This window comes from Peromyscus maniculatus, chromosome 1 (genome assembly GCF_049852395.1).
Source record: "Peromyscus maniculatus bairdii isolate BWxNUB_F1_BW_parent chromosome 1, HU_Pman_BW_mat_3.1, whole genome shotgun sequence".
In the NCBI taxonomy this organism is placed as follows: domain Eukaryota; kingdom Metazoa; phylum Chordata; class Mammalia; order Rodentia; family Cricetidae; genus Peromyscus; species Peromyscus maniculatus.
Genome location: NC_134852.1, coordinates 28,114,194 through 28,139,584, shown reverse-complemented (window position 1 = coordinate 28,139,584; position 25,391 = coordinate 28,114,194). Strand labels below are relative to the sequence as shown.

The window sequence follows — 25,391 nt, the reverse complement described above, 5'->3', positions numbered from 1 at the left end:
GTTGAGAGAGGACAAAATATGAACAGTATATATTGTGTGAGAAAAAAAATCTATTTTCAATAAAATGAATACATTCATTTTTCAAAGCGAATGATGGCATTGACAACCTTTCATTAGATTAAATTTGATTTTAAAAGAGTAACATTATTAACACTAGTAGTAAATTTTGAAAAACTTGCTGTCCATTTCTCAGATTACGAAAAGTTCCATGACTACACAATAGTCATTGGGGTTAAGTTTATAGTGACTTACAGGAAACAGACAAATACCCAGTCGCCCAGAACATACAGAGATGGAAGCATAAAGAAACAGAAAATTGATTCTATGAATAATTCATAAGGTCGAATCAATAAAGAAAGTTGACAAAAGTGAACAATCTTTAAAGATGAAAACAAACTAGGGGTAGAAGAGATGCCAGTGCATTAGCAGCACACGTGCAAATCTACTGCCAACTGAGTACTCAGTGTGAACATTGACAGCTTTCCCTCGAAGACCAGGATCAAAGATCAAGGATGCTGCGGTGGCCACTTTTCTTCAATATTCTCTTAGACATCCTAGAAAGAACAATTATGCAGCATAAATAAATAAAAGTTGGCCAATTAATTGGCTGTAAAATAGACCCTCAGTTAACATGAACTTAGTTTTAGAAAATGCTAAAGATTCTACAGGAGATTCTGGAACTAGTGAACAAACACAGCCACATGAGCTCAACTAATATAAACTAATATTGCACAGAAACCATTAGATGTCCTCTTTTCACATGCATACAGAAGCTAAGTAACAAAGAACACTCAAGCAGGACCCATGTATCTCCCTGGGAAGAAGAATTAGAAAAGATTTTGTGGATGGATGAGGGGCAGGTGGGGAAGAGAAGAGTAGTGAGCAGATGGGGAAAGGTGGGATGGAAGGAAAGAGTACTTGCAGTAATGACGAGAATGTTTGGGCATTTGGGGAGCGATGTGGACATCTACTACAGTGGAAACTCCCTAGAATATACAAGAATGACCCTAGAAAAGACTACTAATAGTGAGGGCTAGGTAGCCAGAAACATCCATCTTCTGTAACCACAGAAGACTTCTACTAGTGGGTCTGGAATACCAATCCAACCACAAAATATTTCACCTACAATCTGTCCTTCCGGAAATATGTACTAGAGTAATGGTAGAACAGAACTTGTGGGATTGGCCAACGAATGACTGCTGCAAATTAAAGGCCATGACAGAAGAGAGAGCTGAGACATGATACTGCCTGGATGGCCATGAACCAGAGAAAAGACAACACAAAAATTCAGGATCGAAAAAACATGTCTGGAAAAACATTTCAATGAAATGATTATTAATGATATTCGCTTACACTAGTAAGTGCCCAGCCTACTAGTAAACAAAGAGGCATTATCCAGCAATATATGTGAACAGATGCAAAAACATACAGCCAAACAGTTGGGAGAGCCAGTGGAATCCAACAGAACAGGGGAAGGATGGAATGTAGTAACCAGAAGGGTCAAGGACACCATGAAAACATGCAACACAGGAACAGTCAAGCATAGCTTATAGAGGATCAAGAGACTAAAGTGATGATAATAGACCCTGTGTAGGTTTGAGCTAGGGCCTCAGCATATAAGTTATGGTAATGTAGATCAGTATTTTTTGGAACTCCTAACAGTGGAAATGGGGAACATCTTTGACTCTGTTGCCTGCACTTTGGACCCTTTTGACTTCCTATTGGATTGTTTCTACCAGCTTTTATATGAGGTATTGTGGCAAAGTCTAATATAACATGCAATGTCAGGTTCTATAGATATCCCTGGGAGACCTGTTCACGATTTGAAGAGAAAGAGAAGAACAGTGGATCTAGGGTAGAGGGGAAGTGGAGCTTAGGAAGGAGTAATGGAATGGGAAACTGTGCTGGTATTGTAATATATGAGAGGAGACTAAAAAAGGCAAGAAATACATATTGACTGGAAAAGGACTTATGTACAAGGTCCCACTCTGAATGCCACCCTCAGGATAAAAACAGTATGACTGCTCTTATGTGAAGGATTTTACATCTGTGCATTAAACAAATTGTGGGTCAAAGCTATTTAGTAATCAGCTATGTCCACAGTGAATGAAGGGTAGACCCTTTTCCTGTCACTGTTCCTCACTTTACCTTGATGAATAATGTGCAGGAAGCACTGGCCTTAGATGAATTAAACAGTGAATGTATTTTGAGCATATGAAAGCATGTCTTTCTCAAAGTAAACAATGCATCATTTTCAGAGCAGACCCAGAACATCCAAAATTTGAGGACTCCTGAAATTACTTCCCATAAATTCTAAGGGATCATTATATATTGGAGCCACAACCTAAGCTCTTAAGGCCTTTTAATTTTTGTTTACCATATTGATGTCTTTATTCTCCTTTTAAGACCACCTTACTTTAAATTCTGGTCTTCCCATGTACATACATGTATCCTAGGATTATAGTTGCGAGTCACCATGCTGGCTGTACCTGATTAGTAAGTAATCATTTTCACCACATTATTTTTCTCCATTTTGTATCCCATTGATATAAAAATACCAGAATTCTACTGTGGAATGAGAGGAGAGGTCACTCACTCATCATGGCCAGGAGACTGGGAGACTGGTCTTCAAACTGAGTCGGTTGGAGACCTCACACTTATACTCTCCAGCATCCTCAAACCCAGCAGGATATATTCTGAGTCCACACTTTGTTGGGGAGAGAGTCTTCCTCTCTGTGAGCTTCAGATTCTTGTTATTGAAGATCCAACGGATAGAGACATCAGTATCAGGTGAAATGCAGGTGAAGATCACAGATCTACGTCCTTCAACTATGGTATCAGAGATTTGCACAAAGGGCTGTGACACATACTCTGTGAAGAAACAGATGAGGGTAGCAAATGACAGGAGTCAGGAGAGTTCAACCAGGCCACCTTTACTTCACAATTTATAAAGCTTCCCAGAGGGAGAATTCAGAGCTGTGTCTAAAAAAAAATCTTTTACTTTGGGTCTCCCTCCTAGGAATTGTGTTACCCTAATTCAGGCACTGTTTCTTGTGTCTCAGTTTGCCTGTAATCCGCACACAATGCATCATCATTGCCACATCCATCACTTAAGCTTAGTTATGAGCTATGGTCTGACCTTGGGATGTCGAGCTGCTCAAATCAGGAGCATCTGTTACTATTTTCCTGAATAAAAAAAAATTCTATAGGCTGGACCCCATGAGGTATAGGAGGAATCTGGAGCATCTGCCTCCTTTGTTTCTTTAATTGGTGGCTTGACTTTCCTGTAAAGTCTCAAGCCCATCAGAAAAATAGGCTAATGGGCCGAACACCTGTCCACTGAGCCTTAGGTGAAGGAGAGGCACAGTTGACCTACCTAAATGAACCAGTGATGGCAGCACACAGCTGATTCTACACTCTATGGGACAGTCAGTACCATAACTTTGTCATTAAAATCTGTTTCCTGTTAGTTCTCACAGGAAATCTAAACAAACAGTAACAAAAAGCTCCCCAATGTCACCTTGAGTCCAAGCAAGGGGAATGTTTTTCAGCCATGGATTTCTGGTGCTCTCTGTGAGGCCTCAATGGTTTAATAAGCCAGGGACAGCCTGACTCCCACTGAGTCTTTCTGCAGATATGTGCATGGTGAGAGCTCCAAGTGTTTGAGCTACAGCTGACAACCTGGTGCTGGGTTAATCCAGCATATTTCTTCCTTTCTGCAGGTAAATGCATGTGAATGATTCTGATCTTTTACAGTTTGTCTTCCCCATGTGTGTCCTTCCATAGTGGCCCAAACCCCATGGGGGGATACAATGCAGTCAGGGAGAGAGCAGGCACAGCCCAATCCTGACATTTTAGTGTATGAAGTAGAATATACCACACCCAGCAGTTGAAGACTATAGAGAGTCACTTACTCTTTACATCAAGTTCCACATACGCTTTTTCAATTTTGGCATCTTTGTTTATAACTGATAGTGTGTATATTCCTGCATCATTCTCAGTGACATCCTGGAGCATCAGGGATCCATTATTGTACACCATCCCTCTTCCTCTGTATGCAGGCCCCCAGGAAAGGGAATTCATGGCTCTACTGTATTCTACAATTTTAAGAACCTCAGTCCTATACTTTGATTTGTGCCAAAAAAAGGCTTGCATATCTTCTGGAGGATTATGAACTTGGAAAATTACATCTTCCCCTTCAGCAGCATACCGAGGCTCCAATTGGATCATGAGTTGGGAGGAAGTGAGAGGGTTACAGAACAGAGAAAGGGAAGCTGGAAGAAAAAAGAAAAAAAAGCCATCATATGGAGATCATTGTGCTTAATGAAAAGATGGTGACGTCCATCCTGAGCACATGGATTTATTAATCAACCTAGATTAGCAGCTGTGTATGTGTCTATACGACTTAAAATGACCTCTTCCTTTCCTTAGAGTGTTCTGTCCACTTCATGGAATTGTCCCTTTGGGTGTCTACATCACTGCTCCCTCACTATTCTCAGTCAGACACTGCACACACTCCTGTACACTAGGGTTTGAGATGACCCCTCCCCTGAACTCAACAGGCCTGAAACTTTGACCTGCTGCTCTGTCAAGGACCCCTTAGTTCTGGAGCTTGAGGGGCCTGGTAGCAGCCTGTTCTTTAAGACAAGCTCAGATATTTAAAAGACTTAGGTACTAGGCTGGCTGTTTTTATGTAAACTTGACACAAGCTACAGTCATTTTGCAAGACAAGGCCTCACTTGAAAATGCCACCACCACATTGGCTTCTGGGCAAAACGATACTGCAGTTTAAAATTGGTAGTTGATGCAAAAGGATTCAGACCATTGCAGGAAGTTCAAGCCCTGGGCTAAGAGTTGTGGGTGATGTAAGAAGGCTGGCCGTGCAAGCATGAAGACCAAGCCAATAGGAAGCACTTCTCAATGACATTTGAACCAGTTCCTGGATTTTGTTTATGACACTCTCAAATTGGGGCAAATAAATACCTCAGTTTGACATGTATGCTCTAAAACCATTGTTCTCTAGTAGCTTTAAGAGGATGTAAGAGTAGAGCATTAGTAAAATGTTCCCCTGCATCACTTTAGTCCAGCCCTGGAAAGAAGACAGGATTCAGACCTCCCTATTCTAGAGCCCCAGGAGTCTGAGCTGATTCTGACATCTTAGATTGAGTCACTTTCCATCAAGGTCTTCCTTGATGCAGGTGGAGTGAGAAGATAGAATATGGTCTATGGCCATTTGTCTCTACCAGTGTGTCCTGCATTAAGTGCTCAAACCTCCACATGGGAACACAGTGCAGAGGGAAGGGAGGCTAGGGCAGCCATGACAGCCCTGTGTGTCTAAGCCCTACCCAGAGCTGAACAGTCACAGAAAATCACTTACTGTCCACCTGGAGTTGCACTTGTGTTTCTTCACTTTTCATATCTGGTCTCAAAATTAGTAGGGTGTATAATCCATGGTCTTTTGGAGTGACATCACGTAGCAACAGGGATCCATCACTGTACACGGTCTCTTTGCCACCATATGCAGGCCCCCACACAGTTGATTTCCTGCCCAGTATATATCTGGCAACCATAAGATTCTTGAGCATAGACATTCCTTTGAACCAGACAAAGCCCACAATATTCTCCGGGGGATTGTGGACAAGGAGAAGAACACTTTTCCCTTCAGCAACGATGGGTGGTACTAATTCAATGCTTGGATGGGCAGAGGTAGCAAGGCGCCCACACTTCCAAAAGAAAGCTAGGAGAGAAGAGAGAGATCCATCTAAATAGGGTTTGGGTATTTGACCAAGATGAGGCCCTGTGTCCTGAGCAGCTGTGTCCAATGTTCAGCCTAGGATTGTGGGTTCAGTGTCTCTCTCTCCTACTTTGTGAGGGTCTGCATATGACCTTTATGTTCTCAGTATCCCCACACTTGTTATTACTACTATGGCTCTCTTTAGTTGTCAACATTGCCCTAACTTACTGCCATCAGATCTCTGCTCACATTTGCAGTGGATTGGTGTTGGGGTTGATGCTTGCCTGACCTCTTGCCCTATGGACTCTGTGTCTTCACTCTCTGATTTCATTGTTATTCTGTTCCTCTTGGGGTTGCAGCCAATACCTGAATTCACCTTCTAGCTTTCTTTACTTAAATTCCACTCAATCAGGGATTTCATAAGAACAAGGTACACAGTGGTGTCTCCAAGCCACACAATGAACTGGGTGGTGGATTTAGCGTTTGCTAGTACAGACAAAAAAAGGGTTTCTGGGCTACATGCTGCTGGATGGAAGCATAGACCCATTGCTTCCCATAATTGGTGGTGAGCCTTTTTCCCAGAACTGGCGGTAAATGTAGTTCTACCAAAATAAAGTCTTAAAGAGAGAGTAAAAGTAACATAAAAAAATAACCACATAAAGATGGATATTACACTGAGAATCTGGATTGTGTTGTCTTTGATATTTTTAACTTCAGAAAGAAATTTTATTATAAAGACTGCTAAATTAAGCCAATATATATATATATATATATATATATATATATATATATATATATATATATATATATATATATATATATATATATTTTCAAGGTATCTTAACTTCAAAATTTGGATGTAAGAATATGTTGCTTTGGAAAGGAGGCTCTGCTTTTGATTTCACAGGAAGCAAGAGGCTATGGATTTTTTCCAGATTAAGATACATCAGGTTTGACCAGCCAAGTCTCCCTGAAAGGTCTCCAACAACACCATGGCCTAGATCATCCAACATCCAAAATCAACTTCAAGGCAACTGCCTCAGAGAATACAGCATCACAGACTACTACAGTCAGGATTGAGCATAATCCTAAAATTTTCTTTGTGTCCCCATAAGATTACCAGTGCCCTCTATCAGCAGGAAGTAGCCTAGAAAACTATGCCAACATTCTAAAAAAAATGGATTATGGGTGTTTATCTTTATTTAGATTGTTGGTTACAAATTATTATTGGCCATCGTCAATCTCTTTCTAAAAAACAAGGAGGGGTATGATGTAAAAACATAGGATAAATATTATACATTGCTATAGATTTTTAGTTTATTGATACAAATTTAAAGTTAATTTTGTTATACTGTATGTATAGTTCTACTCTCATTTAAAGTATTATGTTTATGTAACTCGTTTAAATTATAATGTATAATAAAGAAATACAGATTAATAGTTAGTCTTCTATGATAATCAAACTTATAGTCATGTTAATTTTTCTAGATATACATAGATATATGTCATTTAGGTAGGTAATCTTCAAACACTTCAAAGACCTACAGAATATAGCATTTAAAATGTTTTAAAAATAGACTTTCTGAACAATGAGACATGTCTGTTCCTGGCAACACCAAATTACTTCAAAGAGAAAGATAGGCATTGGAGACATTCTATATGGAGTTTATCTTCTTCTTGGCAAAAAAGCCATTTGAGCAATAAACTGTTCTTGCCTGGACCTCTTGAAAAAAATGTTGTATCAATTGGACATGGAGGACCCATAGGAAGGTTACTACTGAACTTTTCAAGGCAAAATGGTCCTTCAGGTTATTGCTTTGCAGAGGAGAATGCCAGATATTCTACAGGACACATAGAGAAGTGATTAAAAAACTCAAGGCTTGTAGACTGAAGATGGATGCCCTAACATTGTAGAAGAACTTTGAGTGACTAACCAGGTAGCCAGCTGTCTCTGTCATTCTAGATTTTTGGAAGTTGCTTACAATGTTTTTCCTGTTATCTTAGGTAATATTATATCCCTCTGAGGACTTTGATGTAGTTTAAAACTAGATAGTTATAGTTGTAATTTTTCTTAGTTATGGTAAAAGATAAGTTAGATATGAAACCTTAGACTCACAAATATAGGATAAATAGAATATTTTCTTTGAATTTGCCAAATATAAATAGACTAGATATTGTAAGTATAAAAATTCTTGCTTGATAACTGTTTTGTTATAAATAATTTTACTATGTTAAAGTTAAAAATATCCTCTTTTAATTAAACAGAAAAGAGGAAATGCTGTGGAATAATGCTTTTGCTTACTAGTTTAATAAAACACTGATTGGCCAATATCAAGGCAGGAAATGTAGGTGGATAATTAGACAAGGAGAACTCTGGGAAGAGGAAGGCTGAGGTGGGAGATGCCAGCCCACCATCCAGGGAGTAGCATGTAATGCCACACAGGTTAAGCCATGGAAAATGTGGCAACATATAGATTAACAGAAATGGGTTAAGTGCAAGAGCCAATCAGTTGTAAGCCTGAGCTATTGGCTGAACAGTTTTAATTAATAAAAGCCTCTGTGTGTTTACTTGGGTCTGAGCAGCTATGGACTGGGTGGGACACAGAAAAACTTTTAGCTACACTCTTCTGTGTATCTCCAGTGAAATGAATCTAACCAAGCTCACAGAGTTCACAATGAATCACTTACCAGTCACATGGAGGTTAATGGATGTTGCTGATATGATTTTTCCACGTCTATTATAGATTTGTAGGGTATAGGTTCCTGTGTCCCTCTGGGTGATATTTTGAAGCAGCAGGGATCCATTGCGATACACTGTCTCTCTACCACTGTTTAAAGGCCCTGGTCCACGTAAATTGTTGTCCAGTGTATACCATGCAATTCCGTGTGTCATATTTGTTTGCCCTTTGTACCAGGCAAAGGCTATAAGATTCTTTGGCAGACCATGGACAAGGAAAAGGACGTTTTCTCCTTCAGCCACTTGGGGTGGCAGTGATTCAATGGTCACATGGGCAGTGGTGGACCGGTGCCAGAAGGTTAATAGGGAGGCTAGAAGGGAATTGAGAAAAATCGTCTATATTAAACAGGTGTGATCATCACTCAGCTTAGGTGTGTGAATAGGGATGTGCCCACCCTCTTTTGCAGACAAGACTTCCATTGACTCAGAGTGTCTGAATGTGTTATTAACTCTCTTACAAATTTTCTGCTCAGGTGCCTGCCTGTTTCCCCCCTCAGTATCCCATATCATTTCTCACATAACATATTTGATGTGAAGAGTAATGCCTCTCTGAACTCCTCCTGTGAAGAGTTCTCACTTTCTGATTTTTTCTCTATTCCCTTTAAGATTTGAATCCATCTCTGACTTCAGATTTCAGGTATATTGACATCAGGTCCACTAGGTCCAGAGACTTTTGATTGTTTGTTTGTTTTTTCATTTGGGGTTTACATTTTGTAAGACAGTGCTTCTCTATATAGCCTGGGCTGTCCTGGAACATGATCTGTAGACCAGGCTGGCCTTGAACTCACATAGGTAACCTGTCTATGCCTCTCGCTTGGATAAAGGGCTTAAGCCACCACCTCCCATTCAGAACCAGGGGTTTGTAAAGACAAGATTAGTCTGATCTTTTTGGAATTTTCAGTTTCTAAAAAAGTCTCAGACAAGTAAATAAAGGAAAAAAAACGAAGGAAGGAATAATGGAAAGAAGGGAAGAGGAATGTGTCTTCATGGATTTATCTTCATAGTTTTTAGATTTGGAGCTTACAACAACAATTATATTCACATGTGAAATACATGATTTTAGATTTACTTATGTAAATATATGTGTGAATTTGTGAAGGCTACTGTCTCCTTGTGCACATATGAAGATATATTCCACAAGTCTGTGTGAGGCCACATGTGGCAGGGTGTGCACATGTTGATGCATGCCACAGGACCTATGTGGAGGGCAGAATAGAGCCTTCAAGAGTCTGTTCTCTATCTACTGTATGGGAGCTGAGGACTGAGTTCAGGTTGTCATATATTCACACACTCAGACACCTTGGTAACCCTCTCCAATTTGATTTCTATTTGGAGGGTCATGCTGTCACAGGAACAGCTGTCTTCAGAACATTGCTACCAATGTAACTAATTGTGACTATGGAGTGCTTGACCCTTTTCTCTTACTGTCATCACCTGCTGTCCTCTGAGAGCTTCACACTGCCGAGCCTCTGTCCCTCACTGTACCTAGTCTCCACAACTGAAGACCAAACTTTGAGTTTCCTCTCAAATCCTGGCCCCATTAGGAGTCTCCAGCCTACCTCTGAGTTCCCCTGTCTGACACAGTCAGAGACTAGGTGTTCTTACCTGTGAGCAAAAGCCCCTTCCAGGGAGTACACCCCTTCCAGAGAAGCACAGAGGATTGCTCCATCAATCTTCTCACTTGCTGTCCTCCCTCTGGGTTAAAGAGCCTCAGCTCCAACACAGAACTCAGCCTCTGATGTTATTTCTCCTTATGAGCTGAAATTCTTCTCACACAGCAGCACTTCCCAGAATCCAATGGGTTATGAGTGATGTGACTTGAGTTCAAGGCACTGCTCAATCTCTTCCACACTCAGTGCTGGCCTGCATCCCTCTCAACTTGCCTTTATGTATCTCCTCCAAGGAACACATTGAGCAACAAGGCTGATAAGCATCCCCATGCCCTCAGAGAACAGTAGCTTATCCTATGGATGACATCTGCCTCATCCTGGCCTTGGGACTGTCAGCACCAAAGAAGGAGCCTCTATCCTATCTATGTGTCCTTGTGACACAGAGACCCAGGTGAACATCTAGTCTACCCTGTATTCTCAATGCTCTGAGAAGGTGATATTTACTTAGAACCTGCAAGGTGATAGAAATGTCTCTGAGGGCTGGGAAGAAATCAGCTGAGTGATGAATAGGGATGAAGATAAATTCTTTATCACTAATGTCACCAGTCAAATTAATGATCCAGGAGCGAGGCCCAGGAACAGCTGTGTGAGGAGTTTCATGTGCTCAGTGTTGGAGAAGAGGTGACCTGTGTGTCTTTGAAAGGACTGTGGGCTTCATCTTCTTATGGAGGACTTCAAGGCAACAGTCTAGCATTATGTGTTGGGTATGCACAAGTCCTCCCTGATCTTCCTGGGTCACCTTTTCCCTTTCCTTGATGATTCCCTCATGGTAATCTTACCTTCCCCTCTAAGAGATGCCAGGAGGAAGGAGACCTTCATGGTCCCCATGCAGAAAGACGTTCTCAGACAAAGAAAGGAGTCATTAGGTCAGAGAAGGGTCTAGGGAGGGTTAGTAGGGACAGAGATGGAAAGTAGCCTGCTAGGTGATGGCTCAGGGAAACAATTTCTGGAACATTGAATATGTAACCTGTTATTCCAGTGATTCCCTTGAGAATGCTGGAGAACTGCAATGTCATGCTTAGGGCTACAGCAAGCATGGTCAAATAGCCTGTCATCTTGATCACTGTGCTCTTCAGGACTCCTAATTACTTCTACCATGGGAAGGGTCTAGATAGGGTTCAAGATTTGTCCTGGAATGCCCTGGACTAAAGTTGGAAATAGTGTAAATACAGAGGAAGTGCATTTTCAGGGAGAGTCTTGTGCTCAGGAAATTTCAGAAGAAAATCTTAGGGTATTTCTGTTGAAATTAAAAGGACAAGACACAACTGGATATGTTGGTTAATGCCTTTAGTCCTAGTACTCAGGAGGCACAGGCAGCCGGATCTCTTAGATCCAGGCCAACCTTGTCTATGGAGCAAGTTACAGAACAGCTGGGATTATACAGAGAAATCTTATCTGGTGGGGGGAAAAAGAGAGGAATCTAATGCATGGGACTGCACAAGAACTTTTTAGGCCAATCACTGCTGTCTAAATTCTACCTTCTCTTTGAGCAGTGGGTGCTCCAGTGGGTGCTAAGTGTGTTTGCCCTTGAGTACAAATCACACTGATTCAAATAGATGTCTTCCCTATACACTGTTCTGTTTCTTTCTCTTTTCAGATGACGAAAACACCCTGAAGAGCTGAGCGGTGGTGGCACACGCCTTTAATCACAGCAGCCAGAAGGCAGAGCCAGGCACATCTCCATGATTTCACAGCCAGTCTGGGCTACAGAGTGAGTTCCAGGGATGGTGCAAAACTACACAGGGAAATCCTGTCTTGAAAACAAAACAAAACAAAACAAAAAACAAACAAACAAAAAACACCATCACCAACAAAAAACACCCTGAAAAACAGCAGTTTAGGGGAGAGAGTAGAGTCCATTTCCCTACTGGGGCTGTGTTATATTGTAGCACTAAAGCAAGTGAAGGCAGAAAACCTGAGGTTTTCTAGCTCGTTCACAGGCTCACACTCTGGCGCATGCTTACCTAGTTTCTTATACAACCAAGGACCATCTACCTTGGAATGATGCTGCCCATAGTGTTCTTCTGGGCACTCCTTCATCAGTTAAGACAATCACTCACAGAAATTTGCAGCCTGACCTGACATGTTTGATTGAGACTCCATTTTCTTTGTTGTTGTTATTTATTTATGTTTGAATCCTAACCACAGTTTCCCTTCTCTACTCTCCTACCAGTCCTTCTTACTTACCCTATTTCCCATGATCCATCTCTCTGTTTTTATGCCAATACAATGTGTTCTTTTATGACTCTATAGTAAAGCTTGAAGTCAGGGATGGTGATAGCTTCAGAAGTTCCTTTGATTTTTTTAATATCTTGTTTTTTGTTTGTTTGTTTTTACATCAGAAATTGAATATTGTTCTTTGGAAGTCTGTAAAGTATTGTATTAGAGTTTTGATGGTTGCATTGAATCTGTAGATTGATTTTGGTAAGATGGACATTTTTACTATGTTAATCCTACTGATCCATGAGCATGCGAGATCTTTCCATCCTCTGATATCTTCTCCAATTTCTTTCTTCAAAGTCTTGAAGTTCTTGTTATAAAGGTCTTTCACTTACTTGGTGTCTTAATTAGGATTTCTATATTGTTAAGAGAAATCATAACCATGACTAGTCTTAGAATATATTTAATTGGGGTGGCTCACTGGTATTTTGAGGTTCAGTCCATTTTCATCATGGTGGAGAGCATGGTCATGTGCAGACAGAAATGGGAATTGAGACCTCACAGAAAGTCCTACATCTTGCAGACAACAGCAAAGTTTCTGTCTGTCATGAAGCAAATCTAGAGCAAAAGAGACCTTACAGCCCATCCCTAGAACAACACACTTCCTTCAGAAAAAACATTACTACTTCAACAAGGCCACACCTCCTAATAATGCCACTCCCTTTCAGGGCCATTTTATTTCAATCCACCAAAAATCGACAGAGTTAAACTAATATATTTTCTATTATTTGTGCATACTCCAGAGGGTGGTGTAGCCCTAATTTTTTTCTCACCCATTATATTATTTGTGTATAAGAGAGCTACTGAATTTTTTTAGTTAATTTTGTATCCAGCTACTTCATTTAAGATGTTTATCAGCTCTAGAGTTTCTCTGGTAGAATTTTGAGTCTTAATTATATATACAGTTATATCATCCACAAATAGTTTTACTTGTAGTTCTTCCTTTCTAGTTCATATCCACGTGATCTCCTTTAGCTGACTTATTGCTCTGGCTAAAATTTCAAAAGCTCTCTTCAGTATATATGGCAAGGATGGAGAGCCTTGACTTGTCCCTGATGTTAGTGGAATTGCTTTGAGTTTTTTACATTTAATTTTATGTTGGCTAATGTTGTAAGACAAATTGTTAAACAGACTTATTAATTAAAAAAAAACAGCAGCCAGATATTGGGGTAAAAACTGAGTGATCAGGGAAGCAGAAAGAAGCCAGCCACATTCTTACTGCTAGAAATCCTCAACCAAAGAGAGCTACTTCCTGTATACTCATACCTATATCTTTTCTGTGTCTTCCTTCTCACTACCTCTCTCTGTCCTACATCTATTCCTTTTTCTGTCCAGCTCTATCACTTCCTGTCTGTCTGTACAGACTTCAAGACCTCTATGTTTAGCTAGCATTTAGAATTAGAGGCATGTGCTACCACCCCTGGTTCTGTTCACAGTGTAGCCTTGAACTCACAGAGATCCAGATGTAGGTCTACCTCTCGAATGCTAGGATTAAAGAAGTGTGCTACCATTGCCTGACTTCTATGTTTAATAATAGTGGCTGGCTTTTTCCTCTGATCTCCAAGTTAGCTTTATTAATGAGAACACAAATAAAATATCACCACATTCCCCTTTTGGTCTAAAATAAAAATTATAACTAATATAAGAAAAACTATATATATATATGTATATATATATATATATATATATATATATATATATATATATATATATATATATGTTCAATAACTATATGGAATATATACAGGCAATAAATACATCAACATCTAGTCCATTTGCATTTGGCAAATTCAGTGAAAAAACTCCATTATTTATCCTATTTTTATGAGTCCAAAATGTATCTAATTCACTTTTTATCCTAACTTGTATTACCAACTGAAAACTATCTTTTGATGTCTTTTAAACTTATAAACTTTACACCTCTTTAGTGAGTTTCTTTTCTGAAATTCTTAACAAGGAGAACTGTAACTATAACTATTAATGAGAAGGAAATAGTATTACCTAGTTAAACAGGAAGTGCAAACAAGCTACTTCCAAAAAATGTGTGTTATGACAGAAACATCTAGCTGCTTGGACAGTCACCCAATGTTTCTCTGTAATGTTGGAGCATTCTCTTCTGCCTACAGCCTGGGTGTCATGTTCTTAAAATTACTTGCTGCAGTCTGAAGCTGAAGGCATCTTTAGGGGATTCTAAAAAAATAAATTTTGAATTAATTGTCAAGTCCTGGGAGAGGTAGCTGTATCATTTGTTGTCCAGTTTCTGCATAATGTAAAAATGCATGGCTTGTCTCAAGTTCTTGTTGAAGGAGTCTGTGAGGCTGGATCATTTCAGCTAGCCATCTCAAAATTGTCCTGAGAAATGTGTAGTCCAAAGTCATTTTTTGAGTTGTGTTTGCCAGCTTAGTGGTATTATCAGAGTCTGTGTGAAATCATCTTTGTGGAGTCCCATCATCTTTCTGGAGACTTAAATTTGATGTTAGGCATCAACATGATTCCCTTCAGAAAACTGATAGAGACTCAAATACAAAAACATGAACACACAGCTAGATTAAACCTTTTTCCTAGAATTAGTTATTACTCTATATGACTATTAATATCTTGACAAAGTTATATATATATATATATATATATATATATATATATATATATATATATATATCTTACCAATTTTGATATAAAATTTATACCTTAAGAAAAGCTTTAAAAAGTCAAAATAGAACCAGAGAATTATGAGATTAATGGCAATAGAATAGTTCCTTAATTTTAGTTTTCTTCTGTCCCATAATAGATGGCTCTTCTGACATGACACAGGGATTTTGCGTTTTCTTTTAGTAAGAATGCTTGGGTTTAGACAAAGAGAGAGCCATTCTCCAACTCCAAAGCCAGCTTTAATTTTTAATTATATTGGGACTACATAAAGATCATTTGTGTTATGTGTCTGTAGAGAAAAGCAGAAACAAACATTTAGCTAGAATTATGAAATTTTATATGTAATATACCAACGGGCCAATTTGCTTTTTCTTGAGATATTTCTTCCAGATGATTTGTCCTTTATCCTTCAAATGTCTCATTTGTCCAGTGTTCTTCAGATTCCTTAGCCTTCATTCACCTGAAAGAGAAAAAAACAAAAAACAAAAAACAAAAAAAAAAAAAAAAAAAAAAAAACGCCCTTCCCTCAGTTTAACACCAGGAGGTTCCCTTCTGGCAAGTTATATCTTATTAAATGGAAAACATTGTTAGTAGTATAAGTTCCTTTAAATTGAATGGTCATGCTGGTTGATGAACTATCACCTCTTCTAATTAATAGGTCTCTCTTGCTCAAATTGAACAATTATCCATTTTGATGATATGAGGAGCTTTTCTCCTCCTGTAGAAACATAAGCAAATCTCATCCCTAATGTAATACATATCCTGGTTTCCATTCTGAGCACATCCTTAAAGTATAGACTGATTTAATTCTATAGTTTTTTTTTCTATTATCCAATGTCTCTCTGCAGCTATTGTTTCTTTCTCATTGGCACTGAGAAAATTCAAAGTTAATAGAGTATTATGTAATTTATCTCTGGGTGTTTTTGTTACCCCTTTCTGTTAGAATTCAATTTGATCTTTCTATGAATGCTTGGCCTGTAGGATTATGTGGTATACCTGTAATGTGCTTTATATTGTAATAAGCAAAAAATTATTTCATTTTACAAGAGCCATTAGCTGGAGCATTGTCATTTTAAATTTGTACAGGTATACCCATGATGGCCATAACGTCTAGGAAATGTGTGATTACAGAATCAGCTTTTTGAGAACTCAGAACAGTTGTCCATTGAAATCCTGAGTAGGTATCAATGATGTGGTTTACATATTTCAATTTTCCAAATTCTGCAAAATGAAACACACCCATCTGCCAGATTTCATTCCTCTGAGTACCCTTTGGATTACATCCTGCTGGTATTGTAGTCTGATTGTAAAAAGAACAAGTGGGACATTTCCTTATAATTTCCTTGACTTTTGCCAGGTTATGGAAAAATCCTTTTTTAAAACTTACTATTGGCATGATGTTTTTTTTTTAAATTCCAAGACCTCTAGTGCTTTTCCTATCAACATTTAATCGATCTTATCATTGTTTTGTGCTAGAGATCCTGGTAGACCCTTATGAGATCAGATGTGAATTATATATAAGGGATGATTCCTATTCCTGATTGTATCTTATAACTGATTAAATAACAATGTTAATTCTGACTCATCAGGGATAAATTCTGCAGTTTTAATATGTAAGACCATTTTTTCAGCATACTAAGAGTCAGTAACTATGTTGGGAAATTCTTAAAAATCAATTAATACCATCAGAATAGCATATAATTCAGATTTTTGAACTGAATTATAAGGACTTTGAACCACTTTACTTAAATTTTCTGATTTGTAACCTGCCTTCCCTTGTTTGTTTGCATCTGTATAAAATGTAGGGGCTCCAGATATTTGTGTTTCCCATACAGTGTAAGGCAGTATCCAATCAGCTCATTTTGGTATTCTCCCAAAATTTTACTGCAAGCTCTTTGCCAAGGGTTCACTTTCTGCCCCAAATTTACCAATTTCATCATTAGTTTAAGGTACTAAAATTTCTGCTATGTCTATTATTGTTAATTAATGAAGTCTCTTTTTTCCTTTTAAAATCAACTCAGAGAACTTTCCCAAATGCTTTTAATTTTTTACTCTGTTTATTTGGTAAAAATGTACATTCCAATATAATATCTTCCATCTACATTAAAATTCCAGCAGGAGAATGCTTAAAGGGTAAAATAACTGACATGCAATCAAGCTTTGGATCCATATGATCTACATGTGCATCCTGTATTTTCTTTTCCAGTGTTCTTTAGATTCCTTAGCCTTCATTCTCCTGAAAGACAAAAACCAAAAACCTTTCCCCAAGACTAACTTTGGGAAGGTTCCCTTTTTGGCAATATATATATATATATATATATATATATATATATATATATATATATGAAAAACATTTGTTGCTGGTATAAATTAGTTTTAATTGGATGGTAATGCTGGTTGATGAATTATCACCTCCTCTAATTAAGAGGTCTCTCTTGTTCAAATTGAACCTTTATCAATGTTCATGATATCCACAGCTTATCTTGTCCTTTAGAAACAAAAGCAAAACCTCGTCCCCAATTTAACACATATCCTGGTTTCCATTTTGAGGTCAGCATATCCTTAAAGTATATAGGCTGATTTAATTCTGTAGTTTTTTTCTATTATCTAATGTGTCTCTGCAGATGTAGTTCCTTTCTCATTAGCACTGATAAAATTCAAAGTTAATAGAGAATTATGTAATCTATTTCTGGGGGATTGTGCTCTTTATTTAGCATAATCTTTTAGAGTTCTATTTGATCTTTCTATAACTGCTTGGCCTGTTGGATTATGCAGTATATCTATAATATGCTTTATATTGTAATAAGCAAAAAATACATAGGACATTTCCTTGGCTTGTTGCCAGGTTATAGAAAAATCCTTTTTTAAATCTTTACTATTGACATGATTTTTTGTGATATTCAGAAGCCTCCAGCCCATTTTCTATCAATAATTTATCAATTTCATCATTACCTTATTCTAGAGGGCCTGGCAGACCTGTATGGGATCTGATGTGAGTTATATATAAGGGATTCTTGCTCTTCCTGATTATATCTCATAAATGAATAAATAATGAAGTTAATTCTGACTCATTGGGGATAAATTCTGCAGTCTCAATATGTAGTACCACTCTTTCAGCATATTGAGAGTCAGTAACTATGTTGAGAGGTTCTAAAAAATCCATTAATACCAATATAATAGCATACAATTCTAATTTTTGAACCAAATTATAAAGACTTTTGAACCATTTTACTTAAATTTTCTGATTTGTAATCTGCCCTTCCTTGTTTGTTTGCATCTGGACAAAATGTACAAGCTCCAGATATGGGTGTTTCCCTTACAATGCATAGCAAAATCCAATCAGCACTCTTTATTAGTTCAATTCTATTGCTTTTGGGATATTTGCTGTTAATCTCGCCCCAAAAATTACTGCAAGCCAAGGTTTTCTTTCTGCTCTTAATTTTTCATTGTTCTTCTTAGTTAAAGATATGACACTTTCTGCTGAGTCTATTCCTACTAATTGATGAAGCCTCAATTTTCCTTTTAAAATCAAGTCAGAGATTTTTCCCACATAAGTTTTTAACTTTTTTACTCTGTTTATTTGGTAGAAATATCCATTCCAATATAATATCTTCCCTATGCATTAAAATTCCTGTAGGAGAATGCCTACAGGGTAAAATAGCCAAAATGCGTTCGACCTTTGGATCCACACAATCCATGTGTTCTTCCTGTACATTGATTTCTACCAAGAGCAATTTCTTCTCAGCTTCAGGGGACAATTCTTTTGGACAATTTAAGACCTTGTCACCTTCTAAGGTTTTGAACAAATTACTCAGTTCATCATTTTTTAACCCCAGCAATAGTTCATAGATGAGAAATGTCTCCAAATAATCTTTGAAAGTTATTAAGAGTCTGTAATCTATCTCTCCTAATTTGCACCTTTAGGGATCTAATTTTTTGTAGACCTATTTTATATCCTAAATAATTAATAGAATCTCCTCTTTATATCTTTTCAGGAGCAATTTGTAATCCCCAACAAGGCAAAATTTTCTTTACTTCTTCAAATATTCTTTCCAAGGTATCTGCATTTGAATCAGCTAGTATCATCTATGTAATGATAAATTATAGATTTAAGAAATTGTTTACATATTTCTTCCAACAGCTGTTGTACAAAATATTGGCACAGGGTTGAGCTATTTAACATTTCTTGTGAGAGAACCATCCATTGCTCTCTCTTAACCATCTGAGAATTGTTATAATAGGCATCAGGAAGGTAAATCTTTTTCTATCTTTTTCTTGTAAGGGTATGAGAAGAAATAGCCTTTTAAATTGTTAACTATAAGAAGCCATCTTTAGGTAAAAGAGAAGGTGAAGGAATTCCAGATTGTAGACAGCCCATTGGCTGGTTTACCTTGCTAATTGATCTTTTTTCTGTTGCCATTCTCCACTTACAAGATTTCTTTTTAATAACAAATTCAGGAGAATTCCAAATGCTAGTTGATTCTTCAATGTTCTGAGGATTTAACTGCTCTTCTTCCAGCTTTTCCAAGGCTTTCAGTTTATCTGTTGTTAAAGGCCTTTACTGAACCCATACAGGCTTCTCTGATAACCATTTTAAAGGTACAGCTGTTGGTGTTTTTGAAAGATCAGCAGTCACTGTGCCACTGTACAATCTGGATGATCAGTGAGTGTTCTTTACAATAATACCTTCTAATATTTTTTCTCAGAACCATGTTGGGTTGTGGTTTGTTTCTGAGGCTGGAAAAATGTTAATCTGGATATTCCATTGTTGTAATAGATCATATATCCATAAATTCATAACTATATTAGCCACATATGGTTTTAATATTCCTCTCTTTCCTTCTGCTCTTATACACTCAACTCATCTTGCACTCTGTTTCACTTGAGATAATGTTCCAATCTCTAGCAGCTGAATATTCACCTCCTGAAGAGGTCAATTTGGATGCCAAGATTCTGGTGCAATTATTGTTATGTCTACACCTGTGTCTACAAAACCCTCTATGTGAACATCATTCATTTGTATTTTTAATTTTGGTCATCATTCATTAACAGAAGTTCACCAAAATTTTTGCTTTGTGGCTTCTCCTGAATTTTCTGTTCAGCTATAACTGTTCTATCACACTAGGTATTATGGTTTTTACAATAGGCATTTGGTTATTTAATTGCTCTGAGAAGGGATTTATTCTATGATGGCAGAGTACTAAATTGAATTTGCCATGGGAGCCTTCTAGAGGCCCCTCATGGATTTTCCTTACGGCAAAGGCAAATGATTACCTTGTCTGTCCCTTGTTGATATTCATTCATTAACCCAATGTTTGCCTTTATGACACCTTCTACATAATCCAGAAGGGAGGGGCATTCTGTTGCCATTGTTGCTTGAAGAAATATTGTTTGTAGGAATTCCTTGTTTACAGTCCCTTTTTAGGTGAACTTGTTTACTGCAATTAAATCATCTGACATTATTATTTTTCTTCAAGCCCCTGGAAATCACCTTTCCTATCCAAGTATCACCATGGTCATGAGATTCAATGTTAATTGTATTTCTGATCCATTCCTCAAAAGGTGCTCATCTTGCCTTCAATGGCTTAATTACCCTTTTGCATGCTGTATTGACATTTTCAAAAGCCAGAGATTCAATTATTGTCTGCCTAGCTTCTGAATTTGATATCATTCTATTTACTGTTGAAGACAGTCTTTGTAAGAAATCCATGAAGGGTTCTTTTTGGACTTTTATAACTTTTGTAAATGACTCAGTTTTCTTTTCTACTTCATCAATTCTATTTCACTTATTTATGGCTGCCATGTAGCATAAAATTAGGGTGTGGTGGTCATCATATAAACATTGTCTTTTTATACCAGCATAAATCATTTTCTCCAAGAAGTTGATCTTGGGTAATTTCCATACCTCTAGCCCTATATCATTCTTCTATAATCTTAACCTCCTCTTTCCACCAGGTTCTCAACTGTAACTTTGGGTCAGCCTCTAGGACAGCTGTAAACAAATCTTTCCAGTCCTCAGGGAAAATTTTATTACTAGTGGACCACAGGTTTAACATCTGCTTTACAAATGGAGAATGTATACCATATGGGACTATAGCTTCTTTAAATCTCTTCAAATATAACATTTCCACAGGAGTCTAGTTAGCTCATACACAGCCTTCAGCATTTGGCAATTCCTATAGGTTACCAGATAGATTAAGTTTGGCTGTTTCAATACCTTAGGCTGTTTATCTGTTACTATGTAATTCAATGCTAAGACATGTTCACATTTAAATTGTTCTATCTGGATCTGAATTTATCTATAATTTGTTTTAACATGATTTTCTGAAACTTTTATCTTGGCACTCAAATTAACCAACTTTTTTAATGCTAAAACAAAAAATGATGAAACAAATAATATTCATAATTAATGATATGTAAACCCAGTCCTCATTGATTATCCTCACATTTAATTGTTCAATTTTCAGACTACCTAATGTGTTATCAAACAGAGACCAAATTCACTCCATTGTAAAAATGTTTCCTATTTTTTTTTTTTTTTTTTTTGGTTTTTCGAGACAGGGTTTCTCTGTGTAGCTTTGCGCCTTTCCTGGAGCTCACTTGGTAGCCCAGGCTGGCCTCGAACTCACAGAGATCCGCCTGCCTCTGCCTCCCGAGTGCTGGGATTAAAGGCGTGCGCCACCAACGCCCGGCTAAAATGTTTCCTATTTTTTAATGTGGGAAAAATTCTCTTTTAACTAATTCCTCCCTTTAAAGTATTTTACTCGACTCACCAAGTCTGCCTACTGTGTAGAACAGTAGAAGTCTGAGGGAGTTTCAAAGCAGCTACCTAGTGTGGTAGCAGTCTGAGATTGGAATCAATTGAGAGAGCCCAAACCCACGAGGAGAGAAGAAGCCAAAGAGACTCCGGTCCTCATGGGGTGAAGACTCTGGTTGTGTGCCGCTTGGGCCTGAGCTGCGGGCCTGCAACATCACAGGCAAGCAGCTTTTTCATAAATTCCTGCAACAAACATTAGGGCACCAACTGTAAGATAAATTGCTAAATGGTCTTATTAATAAAAAAAAAAACAAAACAGTGGCCAGATACTGGGGTAAAAACTGAGTGATCAGGGAAGCAGAAAGTAGCCAGCTACATTCTTACTGTTAGAAATCCTCAGCCAAAGAGAGCTACTTCCTGTATACTCATACCTATATCCTTTCTTTGTGCTTCATCCCACTTCTTCTCTCTGTCCAGCTACATCTATTCCTCTTTCTGTCCAGCTCTATCATTTCCTGTCTGTCTGTACAGACTTCCAGACCTCTATGGTTAACTAGTATTGAGAAATAAAAGTGTGCCACCACCCCTATCTCTTTTCCCAGTGTGGCCTTGAACTCACAGAGATTCAGATGAATCTCTGCCTCTTGAATGCTGGGATTAAAGACATGTGCTACCATTGCCTGACTTCTGTGTTTAATATAGTGCTTAGCTCCTTCCTCTGATGTCCAAGAAAACTTTATTTATTAGAGCACAAATGAAATATCACCACATACTGGTCTGTTGCATATTGCCTTATTATTTTTAGATATAAAGCCCTGTATCTCTGATATCTCCAAGACACTTATCATGTAACATTTTTGGATTTTTTTCAAAGGCTTTGACAGCATCAAATGACAAAATTTTGTAGATTTTTTCTTTCAGTCTGCATTGACAGATTTTTTTATATGTTGAACCATCCCAGTTTCTCTGGGATGAATCCCGCTAGAATATGGTGGATGGTCTTTTTGATGTATCTTTGGATGGAGTGTGAGTTTTTATTGAGTATTTTTACATCTAGGTTCCTTAATAAAATTGGTGAGTAATATTCTTTCTTTGTAGAGGATTTTTGTGATTTGGGATCAGGGTGACTGTGGCCTCATAAAAAGAATTTGGAAACATTACTTCTGTTTATATTTTGTGGAACAATTTGAGGAGTATTGGAATTAACTCTTCTTTGAAAGACAGGTAGAATTCTGTGCTAAAATCATCTTCTTTGGCTACGTTGGTTGGGAGACTTTTAATGATTGTTTCTATTTCCTTGGAGGTTACAACTCCATTTAGTTTGTTCATCTGATCTTGATTTACCTTTGGCAAGTGGTATCTATTGAAAAAAATCATTTATTTTGTATTTTCTAATTTCATGGAAAACAGTTTTTCTAAAGTATGACCTAGTAAGTCTTTGGATTTCGTTAGTGTCTGTTGTTATGTCCCCTTTTTCATTTCTGATTTTGTTAATTTGGATATTCTCTCTATGCCTTTTAGTTATTTGGGATAATGGTTTGTCTCTCTTGTTGAATTTCTCAAAGAACCAACTCTTGGTTTCATTGATTTGTTGTATTATTATCTATGCTTTTTTATTATTGATTTAGCCTGCAGTTTGAATAATTTCTGCTGTTGTCTACTCCTCCTGATTGTGTTTTCTTCTTTTGGTTCTAGAGTTTTCACCTGTGCTGCCAAGTCACTAGTTTGAGATCTCTCTGATTTCTTGATGAAAGTGCTTAATCTTATGGAATTTCTCCCTAGCACTACTTTCATTTCTCCCCACAACTTTGGATATGTGTGCATTCATCTTTATTGAATTATAGCAAATCTTTAATTTCTTTCTTTAATTCTTGCTTGACTCAATGGTAATTCTGTAGAGAGTTGTTCAGCTACCATTAGTTTATAGATTATCTGTGGTTTCTGTTGTTGTTGAAGTCCAGCTTTAATCCATGGGGATCTCATAAGAAATAGGGGGATTGTTTCATTTTTCTTGTATCTGTTGAGACTTGCTTTGGTGAACAAGTATATGACAAATTTTGATTAATGTTCCATAAGGTGCTGAGACAAAGGTATATTCTTTGTGTTTGGATGAATTGATCTGTAGATATCTGTTAGGTCCATTTTAGCCATGTCTGTTAGTTTCTTGATTTCTCTCTTTTTTTTCTCTCTGGATGATGTGTCCATTGTTAAGATTCGGATGTTGAAGTCTCCAACTACTAATACACGGGGTTCAAAGTATGATTTAAGCTTTAGTAATGTTGCTTTTATAAATGTGAGTACTCTTATATTTGGGGCATAGATGTTCAGATAGAGATATCATCTTGGTGGCTTTGTTATTTGATGAATGTGAAATGTCCTTCTCCATCTCTTTTGATTAATATTGGTTTTAAGTCTATTTTCTTACATGTTATGTTAGCTACACCAGTTAGCTTTTTAGGTGTTTTGATTAGAGATTTTTTTTCCATTTTTTATCTGATATGTGAGTGAGCCACTGTCAAGGTTTGTAGCTCATCTTCTGGCAGTTAACTTTGCACTTGGTACAGCAGTAGGGGGGTCACTTCTCACTGGTGTCATCTGCGTCTCTTTTTCTGATTGACATGACCTGTGCCTGAGAACAAGTCAGTCAAATAGAAAGAGGGCCTGACAGTAGTGTGGTTGATATTCAGAAACAGCTTGCTCTGTGGGATGGGTCTTTATAAACAGAATCTAGGTAGTGTTGAATTTCAGCTGGCAGGTTGGTCAATCACCTGATCTTCTGACTAGTAAGGCCTGTGCCTCAAGACTCTCTTTTCCCCTATTATGATTTTAGGCAGTCCCTGGGTGACAGTTAATGCTAACTAGGACATTGTTTAAACTATTATGTCCTCATCCTCCATAGGGAGATTCCAAAGGAAGTTTCCCATTCAGCAAGTGAGTGTCTCTCTTTGCCATGGTCATCGCATGTGCTAGTGTCCACTCAGAGCCAGGCTACAGTTCAAGAACATCTGCCCTGAGTGTTACTTTTCCCATTGCCCATATCTGAGCTCAGAGACACTGTGGTGTCCACAACAGACATAGTGAAAAGTTAAGGAAACAGCATCATCAAAACATGTTTCATTCTGACTCAGGACAGGCCTCCCAGGCATATTCATCACCTGCCTCTTCTGGCTTCACTGGAATCAGAGCAGAAGCCAATTAACAGCTGAGACATGACAGGAAATGGAACCATTTGCAATAAAGGAACATCAGCATGGTTCAATGTTCTACGTGTTTCTTCTGGTCATAGAGATCTTTATAAGAAATTCAGGGACAAGAATGTATGAGTTAGTGACAGAAAGAAAAATATACTTGACCTTAAGTAAAGTTTCTCTACCTGAGAAGTTCACCTCTCCTGGGAGAATCCCCCACTTCACATTTCAATACCAGTCAAAAGTGAGTCAAGAGAAATCAGACATGCAAGGAGAGGAGGAAGAATCATAGGTAGAATATCATACGAGGATTGAGGATTGGGATTTGTTTGTGCTCATGATACAGGCTGGGAATTAACTTATGTATCTCCCCATAAAACCAAGGCTTCACCCAAAGCTCGATGCTGTCATTTCAGGGAACCACTTCCCAAGACCT

General features: G+C 37.8%; 2 protein-coding genes across 2 annotated transcripts in view; both read right to left on the bottom strand.

Annotated features, from left to right (window-relative positions):
* Positions 1-25,391, bottom strand: part of LOC143272904 (pregnancy-specific glycoprotein 22-like) — a 196,679-nt gene that overhangs the window by 140,215 nt on the left and 31,073 nt on the right. The gene's annotated exons all lie outside the window — the stretch shown is intronic.
* The window catches only part of LOC143273031 (pregnancy-specific glycoprotein 22-like), a 168,924-nt gene continuing 143,563 nt past the window's right edge, over positions 31-25,391 (bottom strand). Inside the window, exons 2-6 of the mRNA XM_076570899.1 lie at positions 8,423-8,782; positions 5,378-5,737; positions 3,915-4,274; positions 2,597-2,871; positions 31-554 (exon numbers count right to left, since the gene is read on the bottom strand). Of these exons, the coding sequence (XP_076427014.1) occupies positions 2,600-2,871; positions 3,915-4,274; positions 5,378-5,737; positions 8,423-8,627 (1,197 nt within the window). The 5' untranslated portion in view covers positions 8,628-8,782 and the 3' untranslated portion in view covers positions 31-554; positions 2,597-2,599. The remainder of the gene's footprint in view (positions 555-2,596; positions 2,872-3,914; positions 4,275-5,377; positions 5,738-8,422; positions 8,783-25,391) is intronic.